At 47.9% G+C, this 19,193-nt stretch overlaps 1 protein-coding gene across 1 annotated transcript; it reads right to left on the reverse strand.

Moving 5' to 3' along the window:
- Positions 1–5,533: 5,533 nt before the first annotated feature.
- NCSTN (nicastrin) lies at positions 5,534–19,175 on the reverse strand (the record flags this gene model as incomplete). The annotated part of the gene is made up of 17 exons (XM_082496076.1): positions 5,534–6,483; positions 7,970–8,182; positions 8,509–8,660; positions 8,798–8,885; positions 9,399–9,494; positions 9,772–9,874; positions 11,091–11,260; positions 11,406–11,483; positions 11,660–11,764; positions 13,193–13,345; positions 14,449–14,558; positions 15,023–15,173; positions 15,349–15,494; positions 16,568–16,686; positions 17,211–17,334; positions 18,703–18,807; positions 19,043–19,175. 17 exons carry the CDS (start codon positions 19,173–19,175, stop codon positions 6,361–6,363), a joined length of 2,169 nt encoding a protein of 722 aa, XP_082352202.1. The 3' UTR covers positions 5,534–6,360.
- Between the last annotated feature and the right edge of the window lie 18 nt (positions 19,176–19,193).

Below are 19,193 nucleotides of genomic sequence, written 5' to 3' on the forward strand. Positions count from 1 at the left end.
ACCCCGCCTGGACACCGTCCTGTGCGACCTGCTCTGGGTGCCCCTGCTCTGGTAGGGGGGTGGAGGAGATGAGCTTCAGAGGGCCCTGCCAACCCCCGCTGGTCTGTGATAGGACTTCTCATGGATCTTCGCAGGGCAAGTTATGGGGATGAGGCCGATTTTGGAGGACAGTGAGGAGAAAAGCGAGGCAGAGATCCCTGGATTTCTACTCCTGGCTTGGCACCTTGTAGCCAAAAGAGCAGGTAGTGAATTACTTCCAGTACAACAGGAAAGGTGGTTCCAGTGTCGGGTCAGTCTTCTCCAGGGCTGTCCTGCCAGCATCAGGCTCACTGGAGGCTGGCGCGGGGAGATGGGAATAGGCTCAGAGCCTTTACCTTTGGGAGCAAAACACAGCACAAGGTGCAGACAGGCAACTGCCCCTGGGAGCAGCTGCCCCAGCCCTCGCTGGCGTCAATGGCCTGTTTATTTTGAGGAGCAGTTCAGCAAGACTTGCTGGAAGTTGCATCACTTCTTTTTCCCCTGGCAGAGGGCTGCAGAACCTGCTTCTTCCAGGCACCATCACCTGAGGGTGAATTTGCTCTTCCCTGCTCAGCTGCCTTCTCCTTTCTTCCCCATTTCTTTGGTCAAGCATTGAATAGGGGGGAGAGCTTGCAGAACCCCCGTCCCACTAAACCAGAAGAAAAACTGACCTGCTGAACTCAGTGCCTAAAAGACGCCAAGGATGCCAAGTGCTTGGACAGAACTCAAAGCTGTCCACCATCTGTAAGTGTCAGGAAGAACTAGTTAGACCAGGAATGATGCAAACCAACCTCAAAATGTAGTAGTTCTGGAAAAAAATCAAGTACTCATGCATTGGAGCAGCCAGCCAAAGTCTTAAGAGTCAGAAGAGAGCATTTTCCCAGTACCTGAACTTGATTGCAATGCTGAACTAAAATGGAGTGGGCTTTTGTCTCCTCTGCTGTCTGTGCTGGAGAGACAATAACCTTAGTCAGCTGGGAGGGTATCTTAAATGACTGCAGCAAGGTTTGCCAGAAGTGTGTCAAAGCCAGAAAACAGCTAGGTATCTCTAAAACAGCTAGGTATCTCTAAAACAGCTAGGTATCTCTAAAACAGCTAGGTATCTCTAAAACAGCTAGGTATCTCTAAAACAGCTAGGTATCTCTAAAACAGCTAGGTATCTCTAAAACAGCTAGGTATCTCTAAAACAGCTAGGTATCTCTAAAACAGCTAGGTATCTCTAAAACAGCTAGGTATCTCTAAAACAGCTAGGTATCTCTAAAACAGCTAGGTATCTCTAAAACAGCTAGGTATCTCTAAAACAGCTAGGTATCTCTAAAACAGCTAGGTATCTCTAAAACAGCTAGGTATCTCTAGATGTGAATTGTTTCCCAGCTGGACTATGTCCTCCCGGACCAGCTATGCCAGACGCGAGTAGTGCTTTTCTGCATCCCTTCCCTAGACCAAGAGGCAACCAGGGGTATTCTGCTGTGAGCCACTGCTTCAAAGACAACCAGACACAAAGCAGGAAAGTTGTTTGCTTTCCATATGTTTTGCATAATTTCCCATGCAAACTTTTCTAATTATCAAAGCAAATGGGCTTTGAACAGGGGGAATTCTCTCGGTTCACATCAGCCTGCCTCAAAGAAAGCCATACCATCAGCTTTGAACTGTCACCCAGCGCAACTTAGACTCTACCTTATTTAGCCAGAACACAACAAAAATACATACAGCTGCTCCTCAGAACTCAACAATTTTGTTTCTATCTCAAAGATAAAAATAAATCTACACATAAACCAATATTCAAGCTACTTTCCACATTAATTTGCCAAGAAGGCACTTATTCCCCATTGCTTATTAGCATTAGGGATGCTCTAATTAATGCACATAATCTCAGGAGTGATGGAGAAAAGTGTATCAGGGGAGTTATCAACTTTAAGGTTCGCGCAGCTGAGGACAGCTGCTGTTACAGCAGGATGGGCAGGAGGAACCAGAAACACAACTCAACCCCAAAGCAAGGGCTTTGTACCTTACAAAGGAAGACACCCAAGAGGTGAAACCCATTTCATTTTTAAACTGGGGGACACGTATCTGCTGCAGATAACTGTAGTCAGACTGAAGGCATGGAAAGGATGGCTTAAGAGTGAGCTTTTCCAGGGCTACAACACTAACTCTGGGCTTAAAGCAGCAGACAGCAACTCCCTAGGGGGCAGCGATTTAGCAGGCGTACACAAAAGCAGCAAAGGCTTTCCTGGTCCCAGTGGAGGGGAATGAGCACTCCCAAATCTGCTGTCAGCTCTTTGTTGGAAGATCAGGAGTGAGACTAAACGACTGAATAGGTCACAGAGATCCAGATTCCTCCCAACTTGCCCCATTTATGATCTTGGGAGAGGGATGCAGGTGAACACAAGACCTTTTCGCACAGTCTTGTTTTCACATAAAATGGGATTTCATTCTCTACGGTGCAAAAAGCAGCTCCTTTCACCAACATTAGCTTTACTTTAACAAAACGCCTTTGTATTTCAAGCACAGGTCACCTCAAGGTCTCAAAAGCGTCCCCTCACCCCTTGGAAACAGGGCGGTCGCAGGGTCCGTGTCACCGGTGAGAGAAGGGCACTGCGAGGGGATGGGCAGTGGCCACAGCCAGTCTGAGGAAGGACGGGGAGGGAAACCTCAGGACCAGGACTCACTCTCGTAGCTTATTTACCTCCCAGGAGAATCCTGCAATCCTGGCTGTTTCTCCCCCACCCCCTTCCATCCAACGCTCAGGCCCGATTTCCCGGAGGAGAGGGGAGGCACAGATCCACACAGCGCAAGCCTCATCATCCACAGCCAGCTGAGCAAAACGAATTTACTGACCATGGCAAAATGCAACGAGGAGGGCTGGAAACACCGATGGCTACTGCCTTTCCTTTTACTCCTCTGTGCAGCCGCACTGCTGGTACCAAGAGAGTTTGAGGGATGTGCAAAGCCTCAGCTCAGGGTAAATTTTGGGCTGACAGTCAAGCGAAGACTTGCGGTGTTCTCCAGTGTTGGCAGCAGGAGGGAAAATGTGTCTCTGCCACAGCGCCTGCCAGCCTAACCCCCTTGCTTCTCCCCTCCTTTTGTCAGCCACTGATAGGAGGGTTGCTCATTGCAAAGTCCACAGGGGAGACCTGTTGGCCATCCAAGGAGCGGCAGAGGCACAGACAACGGAAACAGCTGTTTGTTAACCTCGCCAGAGAGCAGCTCTGAACAAAAAGCTGGGAGTGGAAAAAGGGTTTATTTCTGTTTGTATGGGGGAAAATAAGGAGGAAAAAAAAATAAATAATTCCAACTGGAAGCCTTCAGGGAAAAAAAGAAAAAAGGTCCAAACCCAAGCACAGAGTCTAGATTTGAAAGATGGAAGAGAGCGCAGCGTGGGAAGGACACATTTTTAATTTGAAAATTACCAAGAATCATAGAATAATTTGAGTTGGAGGGACCTTATAGACCACCTAGTTCCAAACCCCCTGCCATGGGCGGGGACACCTCCCACTAGACCAGGCTGCTCAGAGCCCCGTCCAACCTGACCTGGAGTGTTTCCAGGGATGGGGTATCGACCACCTCTCTGGGCAATGTGGACCAGTCTCTCACCACCCTCAACATAATAAATTTCTTCCTTATATCTAATCTACATCTTCCCTCTTTTAGTTTAAAACCATTCCCCGTTGTCATATCACAACAGGCCCTGCTAAAAAGTTTGTCCCCATCTTTCTTATAAGCCTCCTTTAGGCACTGGAAGGGGCTCTGAGGTCTCCGCGGAGCCTTCCCTCCTCCAGGCTGAACCCCCGCAACTCTCCCAGCCTGTCCTCCCAGCAGAGGGGCTCCAGCCCTCGCAGCATCTCCAGGGCCTCCTCTGGCCCTGCTCCACCAGGTCCATGTCTCTCCTGTGCTGAGGCCCCCGAGCTGGAGGCAGCGCTGCAGGGAGGTCTCCCCAGAGCAGAGCAGAGCGCAGCAGAGGGGCACAATCCCCCCTCGCCCTGCTGGCCACACTGCTGGGGATGCAGCCCGGGATGCTGGGGGCTCGCTGGGCTTCAGCACATGGTGCCAGCTCATGGATGGCTTTCCCACCCCAGCACCCCCAAGTCCCTCTCAGCAGCGCTTCTCTCCATCCCTCCATCCCCAGCCTGTGCTGGGATCGGGGGCTGCCCCCACCCAGGTGCAGGGCCCCGCGCTTGGCCTTGTTGAACCTCATGAGGATCACACGGGTCCACTTCTCCAGCCTGTCCAGGTCCCTCTGGATGGCATCCTGTCCCTCAGGTGTGTCACCGCCCCACTCAGCTTGGTGTCATTAACAAACTTGCTGTGGGTGCCCTCCATCCCTCTGCGCACGTCACTGATGAAGATCTCAAACAGTGCAGGTCCCAATACAGACCCCTGAGGGACACCACTTGTCACCAATCTCCATCTGGACATTGAGCCGTTGACCACTACCTTCTGGATGCGACCACCCAACCAATTCCTCATCCACTGAACTGTCCACCCATTTAAATCCACATCCCTCCAATTTAGAGAGAAGGATATTGTGGGGCACCGTGTCAAAGGTCTTACAGAAGTCCAGATAGATGACATCTGTAGCTCCTCCCTTGTCCACTGATGTAGTCACTCCATCATAAAAGGGCACTAGGTTAAACCCTGTGTATATTGACCCAATTTGCTGATTATCCATCACCAATCCAACCATCTCTCCACACAGCACTGCTCCACCATGAATTAAGCATTTGCATTTTGATATGTAAAAAAAATAAAATAATAAACTTACCTTAGGGAAGGAAAAACACATTCTACAAAATTCTCTGCCAGACCACAGGCTGTCCTGAGGTGCTCTGTCTCACCCATAACACTTTCATGCACAGGAATAGTCTACTAGGATAATTCTGGGGAACCGACAAAGTTGGAATTAGTCCAAAGATTAGGTGTTAGAGACTACAAAAATCCTTACTGTAAAGACAAGATATCTCCACGCAAATTGAGATACGAGTTTCTTTAGCATTGCTGGGAGAAACAAAAAGAAATCAGGCACAGAAACATTCCACCAAGTATCAGGAGCAGTTTCCTGATAGCAGGACACATTAGCAATCTGGGTACCACTGAAAGTACAAGGTCTGAATTACTTTAAAACTCCAGAGTGTATACCTAGTTGAGAAAAGACTTGAACACAATAAGCCCACACTATCCTCTAGGGAAGAGCGAGCGATGCCTGCTTTAGTGCTCGTCAGCTCTGATTTCTGGAATTAATCCTCTCTACCTAGTTTTGAGGTCCTCGCTTTGGACAACAGCACTATTGCACCTTTAAATCACGATTGCTGAAGAACAAGGGAATTTTCATACAAAAGAAATAACGAGGAATAGCCAAGTGCCCGGGCAGTCACAACCGCTAGCCCCGAGAGCCCAGTCTTGCTGGGCGCTAAGGAATAGCATTGAAGGAAACAAAGTGTGTGAGCACGCTCATTAAAAACCGTGTTTATTATACCAGTGCCTAGGGAATGACTGAGATCAGGGTACCATCGTACAGAGCACCGTGTGGAGCTATCAGCCACCCCTGCCTCGGAGAGCTTACAGTCTAAACAAGAGCGAGTTAATTCCCTGTCCTGTCTGAGGGCACAATGTCTTTCTTTTGTCCAGCTGTAGAAAGAAGTCAAAGTGTTAATGTGAGTCAAAGAAACAAATCAAGACAAACTCCGTTTCTCCTGAGACCAAAAATATTGCAACACCCAGTGGTTTCGGCCCTTTTAGCAGCAACTAAGACAAAACAGGCAACGGGTTAATTTGTAAGCGGAGATTTTTTTTTAATTAAACAGAACTATTTATATATATACAAACCCCAGAAAATATTGCACCATTAAAAAAAGGACATTTTACATCTAATCATCTGTTAAACACACCTTGCCCTCCCTGCATTGTAGTATACACACATTCACAGCAACTGTTGGACATAAACAGGCAACCTGTGCTGTCAGACACCATGGAAATCTGCTGGTCCGCATCCATCCCAGAGAAAATCCCTTTACCCTTTCCACCCTTGCCTTCATTTAGGGAACACATCCATCACACTGTCGTCTCAGTGGCATTCAAGACCAATCCTCTCAAATTGCTCAGAAGTAAGGACAAATTAAAAAGAAAGGCTTTAGGAACTTCTCAGTCACAATTTCTTTAGGGCTTGGTCGGCACGGTTTTCTGGGAAAGTCTCTTACATTTTAGGGCTCAGTCCCCAGAACCCAAGTACAGAAGCTCTGGAGAGAACCATTTGCGTCCCTATCCAGAGAGAGGGGCATTCCAGTGTAGTTTTATCTTTGACAATTGTAATCCAAGGGCTAAGACTTCTCAAGCCCGAGAGTGTCTTCAGTAAGCCACAGCCCCAGGGTCCCGCGGGATGCTAAAAAGTACATCCGCTTTGGCGTTGATAAAATACGTGGCGAGGAGAGAGAAGATCAGAATGGCAACGCCCACAACCAAAGTGATTATCTGGGAAGGGATGAGAAACACTTAGCATTGTTGTTACAAACACAAACCTGTAGCACTTCATAGAATTTGCATCGAAGCTACAGAGACAAGCTCACTACTGAGGCACTGCATACATTGAAATAAAAAGATACTCTGACGACCTTAAAGACTTCGAGAAAAGCGACTGCCAGACAGGATCAGGTCAGCTTTCATTGTAGTTACCAACAGCGCACACAAACCGATGTAAAGGTAAGAAAGTCATATCTCAGATAAAGAACGCATCACATTTTGGAGTTGCACGTGCTTTGTAAAGATTTTTAGCAAGCATTTAATGCAACACATTGGTTACTCCTGCATGAACTGTCATCTCCTCCAGCAAAGAACTAAATATGCCTTCAACAAGCACAGTTGCTGGCAGAATCAACATCTGTCAATAGCCTTTGCATAACTGAGATTACCTCCTGCTCAGCACCTTTTCTGAAGCCTAAGTGCCAGACCAGCCTAAGACCTCGCTAGATTCCTTCCTCTTAACCCCTCTACTTGGTAGGACTGTCGCTCCCACTGCCTCCTGGATATCTCAGAACAGCCCCCACGCAGCGGCCAGACACTCATGCACCGCTACAACTCTATCGGGTCAACACTTCAGGGCTGGCTGGGCTCAAACTGTGCATCTCCAGGGCTGTAACGTGCCAAGAGACACGGGCAGGGCACTGTGCTTGCCCGAGAGTGTTAAAACACAAATAAATTGCTCAGATTTCAAATAAGCATCCAAGAGATGCAAGGATTGCCTGGGCTTGCATGGCCCTTGGGTGGCTTAGTGCTAGCACATGATGACGACAGCACTGTGCACTCCTGAGTCTGTCCTGACCTGATGGGGGTATGACATCATTAACAGCCAACCAGAGGGCATCGAGACAGGCAGGGAATCCCAAAGCAACTGTACGCTTTAACCCTTACTCTGCTGGCACTTAAGCCACATCACACCCAGCTAAGGGCTGCTTAGAATCTGAGATACCAAAAGAAGAGCAGCTTTTGTTTGCTAAGGTTTGTGCAAAAGTTATTTCTGCACTGCTGAGAGGGGGATTAAAACTGCAGGAAGGGAAGATTTGGGTTGCAACATCAGGTGAAACGCCTTCACAGCCAGATTCACTGGCTTCGGCTTCCTGTGCTTGGGGAAGGGGTTAAGACTCCTGTCACTTCTATCTTTTATTCACAGAGCTCAGCCTGCTCGTGGGACTCGATTATTCTGCACTGTCTCAACCTCAGCCACTACATTATTAACCCACAAATGGCTGGAGGTGGAAGGGTTATCACCAGTGATGCATCACCCTTGGTTACCTCATTTTCAAGGGTCAAAACCTGGCTGTTCCTACAGGGGAGCTCACACAGGATGATGGCACAAGATCTTGTAAACTTTGAACTGTTCCTCCAGCTCTCAGGAGACGTAATTCAAAGCTAGCCACACAATTTTTTCTCTACTTTCTTTTTCAGACATGTACAAACTCACCTCTAGCTCCCTGCTGGCTACCAGAAATATTCGGGCACGAATCTCTTTCCACCGACTCTCCGTCCACGTGGAATACTCCGTAGATCCCCATTGCCTCAGCTCAAAGGCAGGAGAGAGCGCTTTGGTGAGGTGAACAGTTGACCGTACACAGTAGGGGACTCGTGATGTTGAGTTTGGGTCCAGAGAACCCTGCACCCAGGCATATTCATACATCTGCAAAGAAAAAGGGAGAGTAAGAGACAGCAAACAGCTGTTAGCAAATAACCAGACTATCCTCTTGTTCTGGAACCTCACCTGTGTACCTGGGGAGAGAGAAGGGGGCTTTACTGCCTGTTCTCCCCATAAGGGGGTCCTTTTGCCCACTGCTCCCCTGCCCTCGGACATTAAGATGCCTCCTTGTTGGAGGAGTTTCCCAGTTCTCCCATGTGTTATTACAAGCAATAGGAAGCATTCCTAACCAGCTTTCCTCAAAAGTGGAAAACAGCAAATTGGACAGCAGATCTGTCCTCACCTATCATCCCACCCCAAGGGCTACTCACTTCTTTCTCACTGCTGGGTGTTTTTTCAGGGTTCAGGCACTCTTCCTTGGTGAGATTAACAACAGTGCCCGTGAGGTTGGCCAGGACATACTGTACAAGGTAGGTAGTGTTCACAGGGCTGGAAACGGCGACGTAATGTTGGGGAACATCACCTGGAACAGTCAGAGAAATGGGATTGGCGGGGAGACAGCCAGAAGCAGACAATGTTAGTATGGTGCCGTAGAAAGCTGCCAGGTAACATACAGGGTCAAACCCATCCCTGTGTACTTCTTCCCTGTGTTGCTCTTACCCAGAATTCCTTTTATGTCTGGTTTAATGATGGACTGAAACCAGGAATTGTTCATTTTAATCAGAAACCCATACAGCATTCGAGCGACCTGGAAAGAGATGGGCATTGGTTTATACAAAGAGGAAAGAAAACAGCATCTCAACAGCTATACCTCTCAAGATTGTTTGGCTGACAGATACACTACAAGGGCCAAAAGCACAGCAAAAGAGAGACTATATGTCACAACTGTACATAATTCAGGACTGAGCTGTGAAAATTGGGTTTGATTCCAGCTCCCCCGACTCCTTAGCTGATCCCTGTGTCACACGTTGCCATTTCACCTCAGTTTCCTCTTCTGCTTTGTGGAACGAGGATAAAAGGAGCTCTGTTTCATAGAGGGCTCCCGAAGCTTAATGTCTGCCCTGAGATCGAGAGGCAAGGAACTAGAGAAGGGTGAAAGGTTTTTCATTCAGCTGTGGTGGGGAAAGGGAGAAGGGGGAAGCAAAGCCCTCATGGAGACAGACAGGACAGCATGCTGTGTAAACACATATAAACAGAGACAGAAGGAAAGTACGTGAGGGCTCATCAGAGATGCCAAGGACTCAATTCCATCTGCTCGTACCGTTTTTGGATCTGCCTGAATAGCAGAGGTGTTGTTGGCTCCCCCTGCAAGCCGGTAGAGAGCACGGGCGACCACTGTGGCAACTTCTGCCAGGGACTGCAAAGGAAGAGCGCTCTGTGTTAATCAAGATAGGCAGATCCAGCAAAACAAGCAAGGAGAGCAAGCCAGAATCTATCCATCCATCAAAACGCTTCCATCGTTGCTAGCATTTCAGCACCTATCACCTTTGTCACTGTACAAAGTGCTCCCACCTTCTTTCTGCCCTTTTTGGAAACAGCTTTCCCCCTCTCTCCATGACCCTGCTTCTATCTGTCCCTACCCAAAGCCCCATCCACCCCAGATACAGCAGCTAAAGAAAATGCAGAGTAGGAACCTTGGCCGTGTCTGTGACATATTCCAACATCTCCTCAGGGCTAAGGCCCTCGGGGTATTGCATCCGGATGTTCTCTGGATTGTCATACAGGCTCTGGTAGTATCTGAAAAGAAGGAGGCAAACAGAGGTTGGGGAGGGGCAGAAAGAAACCACAGGGCATGGAATTCAATTCAGATTGTGCCCAAAGCAAACAGTGGGAGCAGTCTCCTGGGAGCAGAGATACAGCCCTGCCAAAGCACTGCCCTGCCACACGCTCCTTAAACCATTTAATGAGGCTTTATAATTAACTTGGCCCTTCCACAGCTTCTCCCATCTGAGGATCTCCAAGCAATTTACAAGCTGTGATTAGCTTTCAGGTGGGCGACAGCCCAATCTATTAAATGGGTAGAGAAACTGAGGCAAAAACAACCCACGCAGAAGGTCTCCTGGGAAGAAGGCTTTTGATGCAAGCCGTGCCAGTGGATTTTATTAACGCCTTATCTTGAAGGCGGTGACGAATTCTGAGTAGAGCCTGTGAGAGATTTATACCAAGGCATCTGCAGCTGAAGCGGGCTGAAAGCCCACTGCACAGTCTATGCGCCTGATGTTCCCACTCAACCTGGGACTGAACCCCCCCAAGTCTAAAGATGGGTCACACAGCAGCGAGCTGCGCTTTCTTCCACCCCAGCTCTTCCTACCCCTTTAGAGCAGTGCAGATTTAAGGGTGAAAGGGAAGCTACTTCCCCTTGATTGCCACAGAGGTTCTCAGAAACAGCAGAGGAGGATAGAAGGTGAAGGGAAAGAGACAATTTGAAAAGTTTAGGGAAGAGGGGAGAGGCATATGTCTGTCCTCTACCCCACATTTCCACTTCCAAAGTTGAAGAGGAGCAGGAGATCCCCAAGCAACACACTATAGTAGGGTCATGTGGGGTGAAAGAAAGTGCCCTTTCCAATGCCTGGGGCTTTCTGCCATCACAAATAGAAACCTACATTAAAAAAAAAAAAGGCAAAAAAAAAAAAAGGCAGCTAGCTTCTGGAAGAACAGATGAGGCTTAGGCACGCTCAGTTGCCATTTGCTCACCTCTGGCTTCTAGCCAGCTGTGGGGAACATTTTCTGTACAAAACTGGATTTCTTTCGGTTGTCAGAATAATTATGTTGCGCTTGTTCAATTACATGGCACATGCTTGCTTCCCCCGCTCCCCCTGGACTGCCGCTCTACATGTATGTTAGGCAGAACCCCCCTGGCAGAGGCGTTGCAGGAGCTCAGATGCCCTCTGCCGGCTCTGCTACCTTCAGCCATGGTCCAGCCTCTGCCCGTCGACGCCGGAGAATTAAGTACCTGTTCTGGAAGGCAGTCTTGTGGTCAGTTAGGACCACTCCAGGGATGTGCCGGGCCCGAAGAAAGCGCTGGAAAGAAGACGGGGGAAGAGGCTGCGAATATCCAGCTTCCTGCAAAGTCACGTTTGCTCCCAGGCTGCTACTACTCAGAATATTTAGCAAGTTTCTAACCTGAAAGAAGAGAAAACGGCACTTTTCCGCTGTTCTTTCAGATGTGTAATTTCTCTGGAAAGGTTAACAGCCTGATCATCTGCAGTGTGCTAAAGATCCCACAGCATTTTGGTAAGATGAATGACTACAGATTGCTTTCTATTACCTGCACTTCAACAGATTCATTCATCCGAGAGATGGGGTCTGTATGCATCCATAGAATTGAGTCATTCCTCAGAGCCACCTTCAAGAAAAAAAACCCACCACCATAAGCACATGATTGGACATCACTGAGTCTTGCAGAACAGTGAAGTCCAGTCTGGGGAATAATCAAAACCAGAGAAAGGCTGGCTGGGAAAACCACAGCTAAATTATCAGAGAGAAACAGGGAATAACAAGGTCCCCTAACTTATCCCACACCTGATTCAACTCCACAAATGAATGAATGTTGTCCAAGCGGAGAGGAAACTTGTCTTTTTCCATATCATACACCATTCGTGAGCTGCCAATGTAATCAAAGGTCTCCTGCAACAGGGAAAAAAAAAAAAAAAAAAAAAAAAAAGAAAAATCATACATGAATCACGTAGGGATAGCTGCCTGGCACAACTAACAGCGATATTTGAGAGGCTGAGGTACACCAAACTCAAGAGTTCGAGGGCCAACTACTGCACCAAGCTTTTCTGAAGGTGGGCATAGCCTGGCACACACCAAAAGACCAAAGTAAACATTGCATTGTGCCTGGTTCCAAAAACAAAGGTATTGTAGGAAGGGGTGGAGCAAAGGACAAAAAGGAAGGCAAAGAGCAAAAAAAAACAGGGGACAGCTATCGAATTCCACAAGCAAGAAAGGCACAGAGGCAAAGTAAGACTTCAGTGAGCACCGAGATCTAGCAGGATACTGTCACTGTGAGTAACAGCAGAGAGGTGCCAATACAGCCTTTAGGCTGGCATAAGTCATGCTCCTTGTTTTTTCGTAAGGAGGACAGCAAGTCAGGGAAAAGGGCAATTCTCCATTCCAGGAATAAAACACGTGAAGCTTTCCTGAAAGGAGGGATGTCTGTTTCCCTGGAAAAAAGGGAGGGAAGGTTACATGAAAGCAATGAGTTTTTCAAGGGAGCTGCAAGAAGCTGAGTGTCACCTGGGGAAGAAGAGGTGCCCCTAAGAAGAGAATCCCCACCACAAAGAAGGGCAGTGAAGTCAGCCAGCCACCAGACTTCCCCCCTTGACTAATTTACAGCCAAGTCTTATCATTCCTCCTCCATCCTGGGAGCATGATAGAGCATGTCCACTCCATAGTCCTGTACCCCTGTCTCCCCCAGGGAAATTCTGACTAGGGATGTAAGTGCTGAGGAGGGTGAACGAAGGGAATCACATGGCCACAGCATGGGGCTGTGGGAGCCAGTTTCACAAAACAGCACAAAAGAAGCCATCATCGTAGATGCCTTGAGGGGAACATCAGCTGTTGGCCATCAGTCCCTCCTCCACACGCTTGTTCTGCTTTTCCACAGCTGCCAACTCCAGCACTGGGCTCTCAGAAATGAGCTACATTTTGCTGCTGTCAACACATATATTTTTAATCTAGCCTTTTCTGGGCTTCATTTCAGAATTTAAAGCCTGGCTATTGCAGTTCATCCCAAACGGGGGTGAGGCAAAGAACAGACATACAGACAAGCACACTGGGAGGAGACAGGAGGGAAAGCAAAGTTTGAGTCATTCATCCTGAATGAACTGTGGGACAGAATATGGGTTGCCCCAGTGGAAGCTCCATCTGCTGTTGTCATTCCAGTGCAATTAAGATCCTGTTCTCACTGGGGAAGCAGAGAGAACCACAGTGTGGGGATGCAGACAAACAACTCTCCACAAAGAGTAGGGGAAAAGTTCATTTGCAGGGAGCCAAGGGCTGATTTGCTATCTGCGAACAAGCCAAATGGTGGAGTGACGCCACTATTCTTACCCCTTGGAAGAAGGTGAACATGACATTCCTTTGCAGCAAATGAATATCTGATGCTTTATGGAGGGCTTCAGCAGCGGCCAAGTGGGTCACAAAAGAAGAGACAGCACTCTCTGCCCCAGGTGCAATGTTCCAAAAGAAGGAATGGCTGTCAATCTGTAAGCATGAACAGGAGGTGTAAGAAATGTGCATATAGACAGAGGAATATTGTAACAGGAAAGCAAGTCTATCACCTCCCCTGCTATCCCACTCATCCTACTGCGAAGAACTAAAGCACCCCACCTAATAAAACTTAAAATGCCATCTGCGTTGCTGTGGCAGTCCTGAGGCCTCAGAGCGCTGCCACCACCCCTCAACCCTGACCTGAAAATGGAGATTATCAAGTATGCCACAGGAGGATGGAGCCAGGCTCTTTTCATTGGTTCCAAGTGACAGGACGAGGGGCAATGGGCACAAGTTAGAACACAGGAAGTTCCGTTCAAATACACGGAAACAGTTCTTTACGGTTCGGGTGACAGAGCACTGGAACAGGCTGCCCAGGGAGGTCGTGGAGTCCCCTTCCCTGGAGATTTTCAAGACCCGCCTGGATGCAGTCCTGAGTAATGTGCTCTAGGCAATCCTGCTTTAGCAGGAGAGTTGGACTAGATGATCTCTAGAGGTCCCTTCCAACTCTGATAATTCTGTGATTCTGTGAATTTTGCTAGCATCACTGTTCAGCACAAGGCTCTGAGATGGTGGGAAAACAGTTTTGAACTTGAATCCCTGGAGGGTGTAACGCGACTGTAAACCAGACTGCTAGAAGGGGAAGGGAACTTCTTTCTCAGCTCTGACACTGACTCACTGCTTGACACACAACAAAATCTCCATGTGATTCAGCCTCTTCCTCCCAAAAAGTACAGATGAGCCAACTACGCTGTCTCCCTCCCTAATGCATTTTAAGGATGTGAAATATCTTAGGAAAACATAACAGACACACTAACTGTTCCTATTTGTCCAGTTCCATCAGTGAAGAAAATGCTGAAAAAAGTCCCACATAACATGACAGAAAGAAGCAAAATGCAGATATCCTTATACTGAAACAATAGGTAAACCCACCAACTAAAAGGCTCACACTTGCACGAACACAATAGCCAGTCTGATCTAAAAGGTTTGGAACATGGAAAGAAATGAAAATATCTAAGAGAAGTATATTCCCAAGAGACTCAAAGCCCACATCTTTCTAGAATCCTTCCAGTCCATTAAGATTAAGAGGTACCTACTCGTGTAGCGACAATAATAACTTCTTTCTCAGGATCGACTTTTCCAGAGGAATTGATGGGTTGCAAGGTGCTCCACACATTGTAATCAAGAAGAGGATCACATACAACCTCTATGAAGTAGAAAAAACATTGCTTGAGTTGAGACTACAGCAGTGAGAAATGAGCTGTTTGGTCAGCTGTAGCTCATCAGTGGCTCTAGCAGAGAAGCAAACTTCTGCTCAGCAGAGATGAAGTCCTGGCCCCAAGAAAGTCCCTGGCAAAACATTCACTGGGACCAGGACTTCAGTTCTTGTACACACAGTCTAATGGAGCAGTAATCTTGGAGCAGGTTACGTAGCAGATATTAGGTACCTTTCTCAGCCAGCATCTCTTCTACATATTATTTTCTAAACCGATGACAAACATAGCCCAAAATTCCTTACCACTTGAATGGTTTGTTTTGAAAAGGCTCAGCTGACAAGCAAGACTTTAGGGAAACTCTAAAATTTTCTTTCTTTTGCACAACTCTATTCCACTGGGATTTTTACCACCAGCCTTATACCATGCCATGACAAGGAAAGAGGAATCTGCTCACCTGGATTAATGCTGAAGGTGCTTTGGAGGGAGCTGCGTCTCATGCAGGTAACCGTGCTGGTGACAGCGTGCATGTGGGAAAAAAGCTGCATGGCACAGAGAGGGTACTCAGGGACAGATCCATCACGAGGGACATTATGGTCTTGGTAACACTGGTTGGAAATAGAAATCATTACAAAACTTAGCCTTTCAGTAATAGCACTTTGTACTGCAGATAAAACTGTACCACACATTTTTACCGTAGATTTCAACATCCGAGCTGATAGAAAACAAAACTTTTGCCCCCTTTCCTGAACCCCTCTCCCACTCATTGGGAAAGTGCAGTACCTGCTTTATAACTTGAGTCTCATTGGCATCTTCAAGGAGAAAAATAGGGAAGTCAAAATCCTCATATGAAAGCCCACTCCCCACAGGATTCCACACAGTCTTATTGCAGTGTGCAAACTGAGGGCCATAATCTTTGGAATAGACACCTGGAAACAGAAAAAAAATGGGCAAATCTGAGCCTGCAAGAGAATAACAGATTGCAGGAGTGGTAGGGCCTGCTGAGAAAATAGCAGCAAATGCAGAATGAGCACCATTATGGGCTGAGGAACCAGCTGACAAAAGCTTGGAGGGATGGAGTTGGTCACTGCATGCGGCAGAGTGGCAGAAGCAGAGCAGTGTGCCACGCAGAGAGAACGAGAAACATGAATTCTCAAAGCCATCCCATGCCAGGAGGCTGGCACGAGCATGCAGTGAGCATTTATCACATGCTGAGAGAGTGGAGGAAGCACACAGAGAAACATTATACTTCAAAAGGAGGAACATACAAGCCCGCATTTTCTGAGCTCATCATGTGCTGGAAGTACCCCTAAGGCATCCGTAATGTGCCAATCATTTTAACACCTAGATACTGTGCAAACAGCACGAAGGCAGAAACACGACAATGACAGCACACCAAACTCCTCTCAGGAGCACGCATGGCATCCTTCACAGCTTAAAGCTTTGTGCAAACTACAGAAGGTGTAGTAATTTCTGCCCTCAAAACGCACTACAGTAAATTTGCTCCATGAAAAAATAGTGAAATGAAAACATAAGCGAAACCACCGGGGGAATTCAGAGAGGCAGAACGTCATTTTAAACCGTAGCGACTGGCCCAGACAGAGAGGCTAACACACACTCCACTCAATCTATGCAAACACAGGACACTTTAACGATCATGTATGGACAAAGTACAAGTTTCACGCATTAAAAAAAAAAAAAAAAAAGTTACAACGACTCTTGGTCAGGTTTAACACTTTAATGACTTAATGCTGGTTTAGCCAGTTTATCTAACAGCCTTCCTCCAAGCACCTGGCCCAGCCCTTGTCGGGAAATGATGAGATTCCAGCTCAGATCAACTACTTTGAAAGAACATTTTGAGCCTGTTATCTTAAACACCATTTTGGCATTAAAAGCGTAGCTGCAATTTCAGCTACCCTTTGCATTTCTTGCTTGGATTGAACAATGTAAAGGCATCATTTCTCTTCCTTCTAACAAGGGTAAAGACTGAACATTTCCTTACCAAACCCATCATTGGGGCACTTCAAACCAGGAGAGAATCCCTGGGGAGGGCTAGGTTTGGCAATGGCCACAGCAAGGCCTGACACTCGTGAGGTTCCCTTCAGCTGCAGCATCACCCTCCTGGAAGAGAAAAAATACAAGTGAAATTTTGAATTCATTAATGAAGAGTTACAATCCAAGACATGCTAATGCTGATGTATTACAGTCGAGCATGTGACGACGCTTTTGATGAAAATAACCAACATGTCCCTTTTTCTTCTCAGAACTGTGTAAGATTATGCATACAGCAACAAGCAGAAAGTTTCAGCCACTTCCTTCCTGCTCTTCTCAGAAAGAGATGTGACCAATCTTAATGGTGTTGCTTAATGAACGTTAGTAACTGCTACAGTAGTGAACATGGCATGAGAATTTACACAGAGCAGAGCTCTTCTAACAGCAAAACAGCCCACTTGAGAAGAAATAAAATCGAGCACTAAACCACAGTAAACCCACAAATATTTCAACCTCACTATACTTCAGTGCAGCCAGGGCTGATTCTGCCACCTGTCACTTGAAAAATGACATTTTCATCACCAGATTAGGGACTCATATTGGGCTTCTGGGCTCCAGTCACACTGAGAAGACAAAAACTGATGATGCCTGACCTGTTGAAGAGGTTTCCATCCAACAGAATCATGTAGGGTGGGTGTGGGCCATCAGCAAGCACCCAGTTCAGGTCCTCCTCCTTCTCAACCACGTGGATCACCCCCGTGTCTCCGCTGATGGAAGCTGTGGGAAGAGAGCATGCCCTTCATGTTTCACAGTGATCTACTTTGTTCTTGCTCCCAAACCACCGCGGAACAGCAGGGCGGTATGTTACTGAGGGCTTTAGGGAAGAACAGCTCAGGGGATTAGAGGGCTGGAGGAAGCAACTTGGTGAAGTGGCACCACTTAGCTAAGAGGAGGACAGAAAACGGAACTGTGGCTTTTAGGAGGTAAAGAAAAAAGCTGAACAGCATAGATTAGAAAATAAGCACTTACGCTTTGAAAGCATCTTTTGTTTAAGCACATCAAACCACTTAAGGACCTTCAGCTAACTAAGCGCTATGAGTCTGTGACTGAAGAGAATAAGGAAGGACAGCAGGAAATAGGCCCTGAGACAGAACTGCACTCAGAGGAGCCATGACCTGCCTCAAGGACCACAGTCGGAGAAGCAGTTCAGTGCTTTAAGAGTGAAGGTTACAAATTCAGAAACTAGGAGCTCAAAGACAGCTCAGCACGAGGCCTGCTCCTTCAGGAGCAAAAGATTGTGACAACAAAGGGGATTAGCAATAAAGCGGGTTGGCTGCTTGGCATTTCACCTCGTCCCAAAGAAAGTGGGCAACAGACAAAGCACTTTCATAAGAAGCTACTGATAAAAACAAGCACAACCCCCACAGTTAGTAACTGGTGTCATTGTTGGAAACTGCCTGTGACTGGGAAGGCAGGACTGCATGCGGCTGTCTGCCTGAGGGCTAGGCTCACACAGAGGGTGGAAGAGGAGTCAGAGAACCTTGTACCCTCAGTTATCTAACAGACCAAGCACATCTGTGCTGCCATGTAGTGGCAGCTGACAACCTCCGCTGCAGGGCGTGGCTCACTGCAGAAGCAAAACTGAATTGGAAACGAGCAAAACACTGACTTCAGCCTGGAATACTGCTTGAGTGGGGTTCCCTTACCTATCTTTTAATTTAAACACTCATACAGTCCTGCCTCTCTCATTTCAATATGGCAAAAAGCTTTACAAAATTAACAAGCGCTGCACAAGCAGCTCAACCAAACCCTCTACTCCCTTCCGATGTCACCTGCCCACTTCTTCGCTCTCCACTACTTCTCTCTCTCATACCTCGTTAACCTCAACGCATTTTGCGACACTCACAGCTTTGCCCTGTACCAAGCTGTGGCTTGAATTTGTCCTGTGTGTGCACTGACCGCACAAGCTCAAAAAGCTGCTCTCTGCCATGGCAGGGATTTTTGAGGTCTGCAGAAACAGTCTCTCTAAGGTCTCCACCCCTCAATTTAGCAGAAACAGGTCAGCATATTGAGCATTACTGGCACAAGATTGGAGACAGCACTGAAAACAAGAGCAATACTAATGTAGGCAACAGCTGTACTCACACTGGCAGCCGATCTGGTGGGTGGCATTCAGGAGGCGAACGCACGGCGCCGTTTTGTTCAGGGGGATGTAGATCTTCCTCTCAACAGAGTTCCCCTGGCAGCAGCCTGGGGAGAAAACACAGCCCCACCTCAGAGGGGGGACAAACCAGGGGCTTCCCGCATCTCAAAAGGCATCTCCCACACTCAGGGGGGAAAGACGAGCCCCTCCGCAACTCAGAGGGGGCCAGGCGAGGCCCTCCCTACCTCCGCCTCAGTCGCGGAGCGGCCCCAAGCCCGGGGGGGGGAGGGGGGGTGTCTGCCGTGTCCCGCCCCGCCCAGTCCCTCTCCCAGCCAGCCTCACCCGCTGCCAGCACGGCAAGAAGCAGTCCCCGGAGCAGCCCCCACCAGGCTGGGAGCGGGGCCCAGCAGCTCCCCACAGCGGCCTCCATCCCGCGGCTGCCCCAGACTCTCCCCACCACCGCCGCCGCCGCCATCTTTCCAACCCTTCCGCT

The sequence above is a fragment of the Vanellus vanellus genome, assembly GCF_965231255.1.
Source record: "Vanellus vanellus genome assembly, chromosome: 27".
Classification (NCBI taxonomy): Eukaryota; Metazoa; Chordata; class Aves; order Charadriiformes; family Charadriidae; genus Vanellus; species Vanellus vanellus.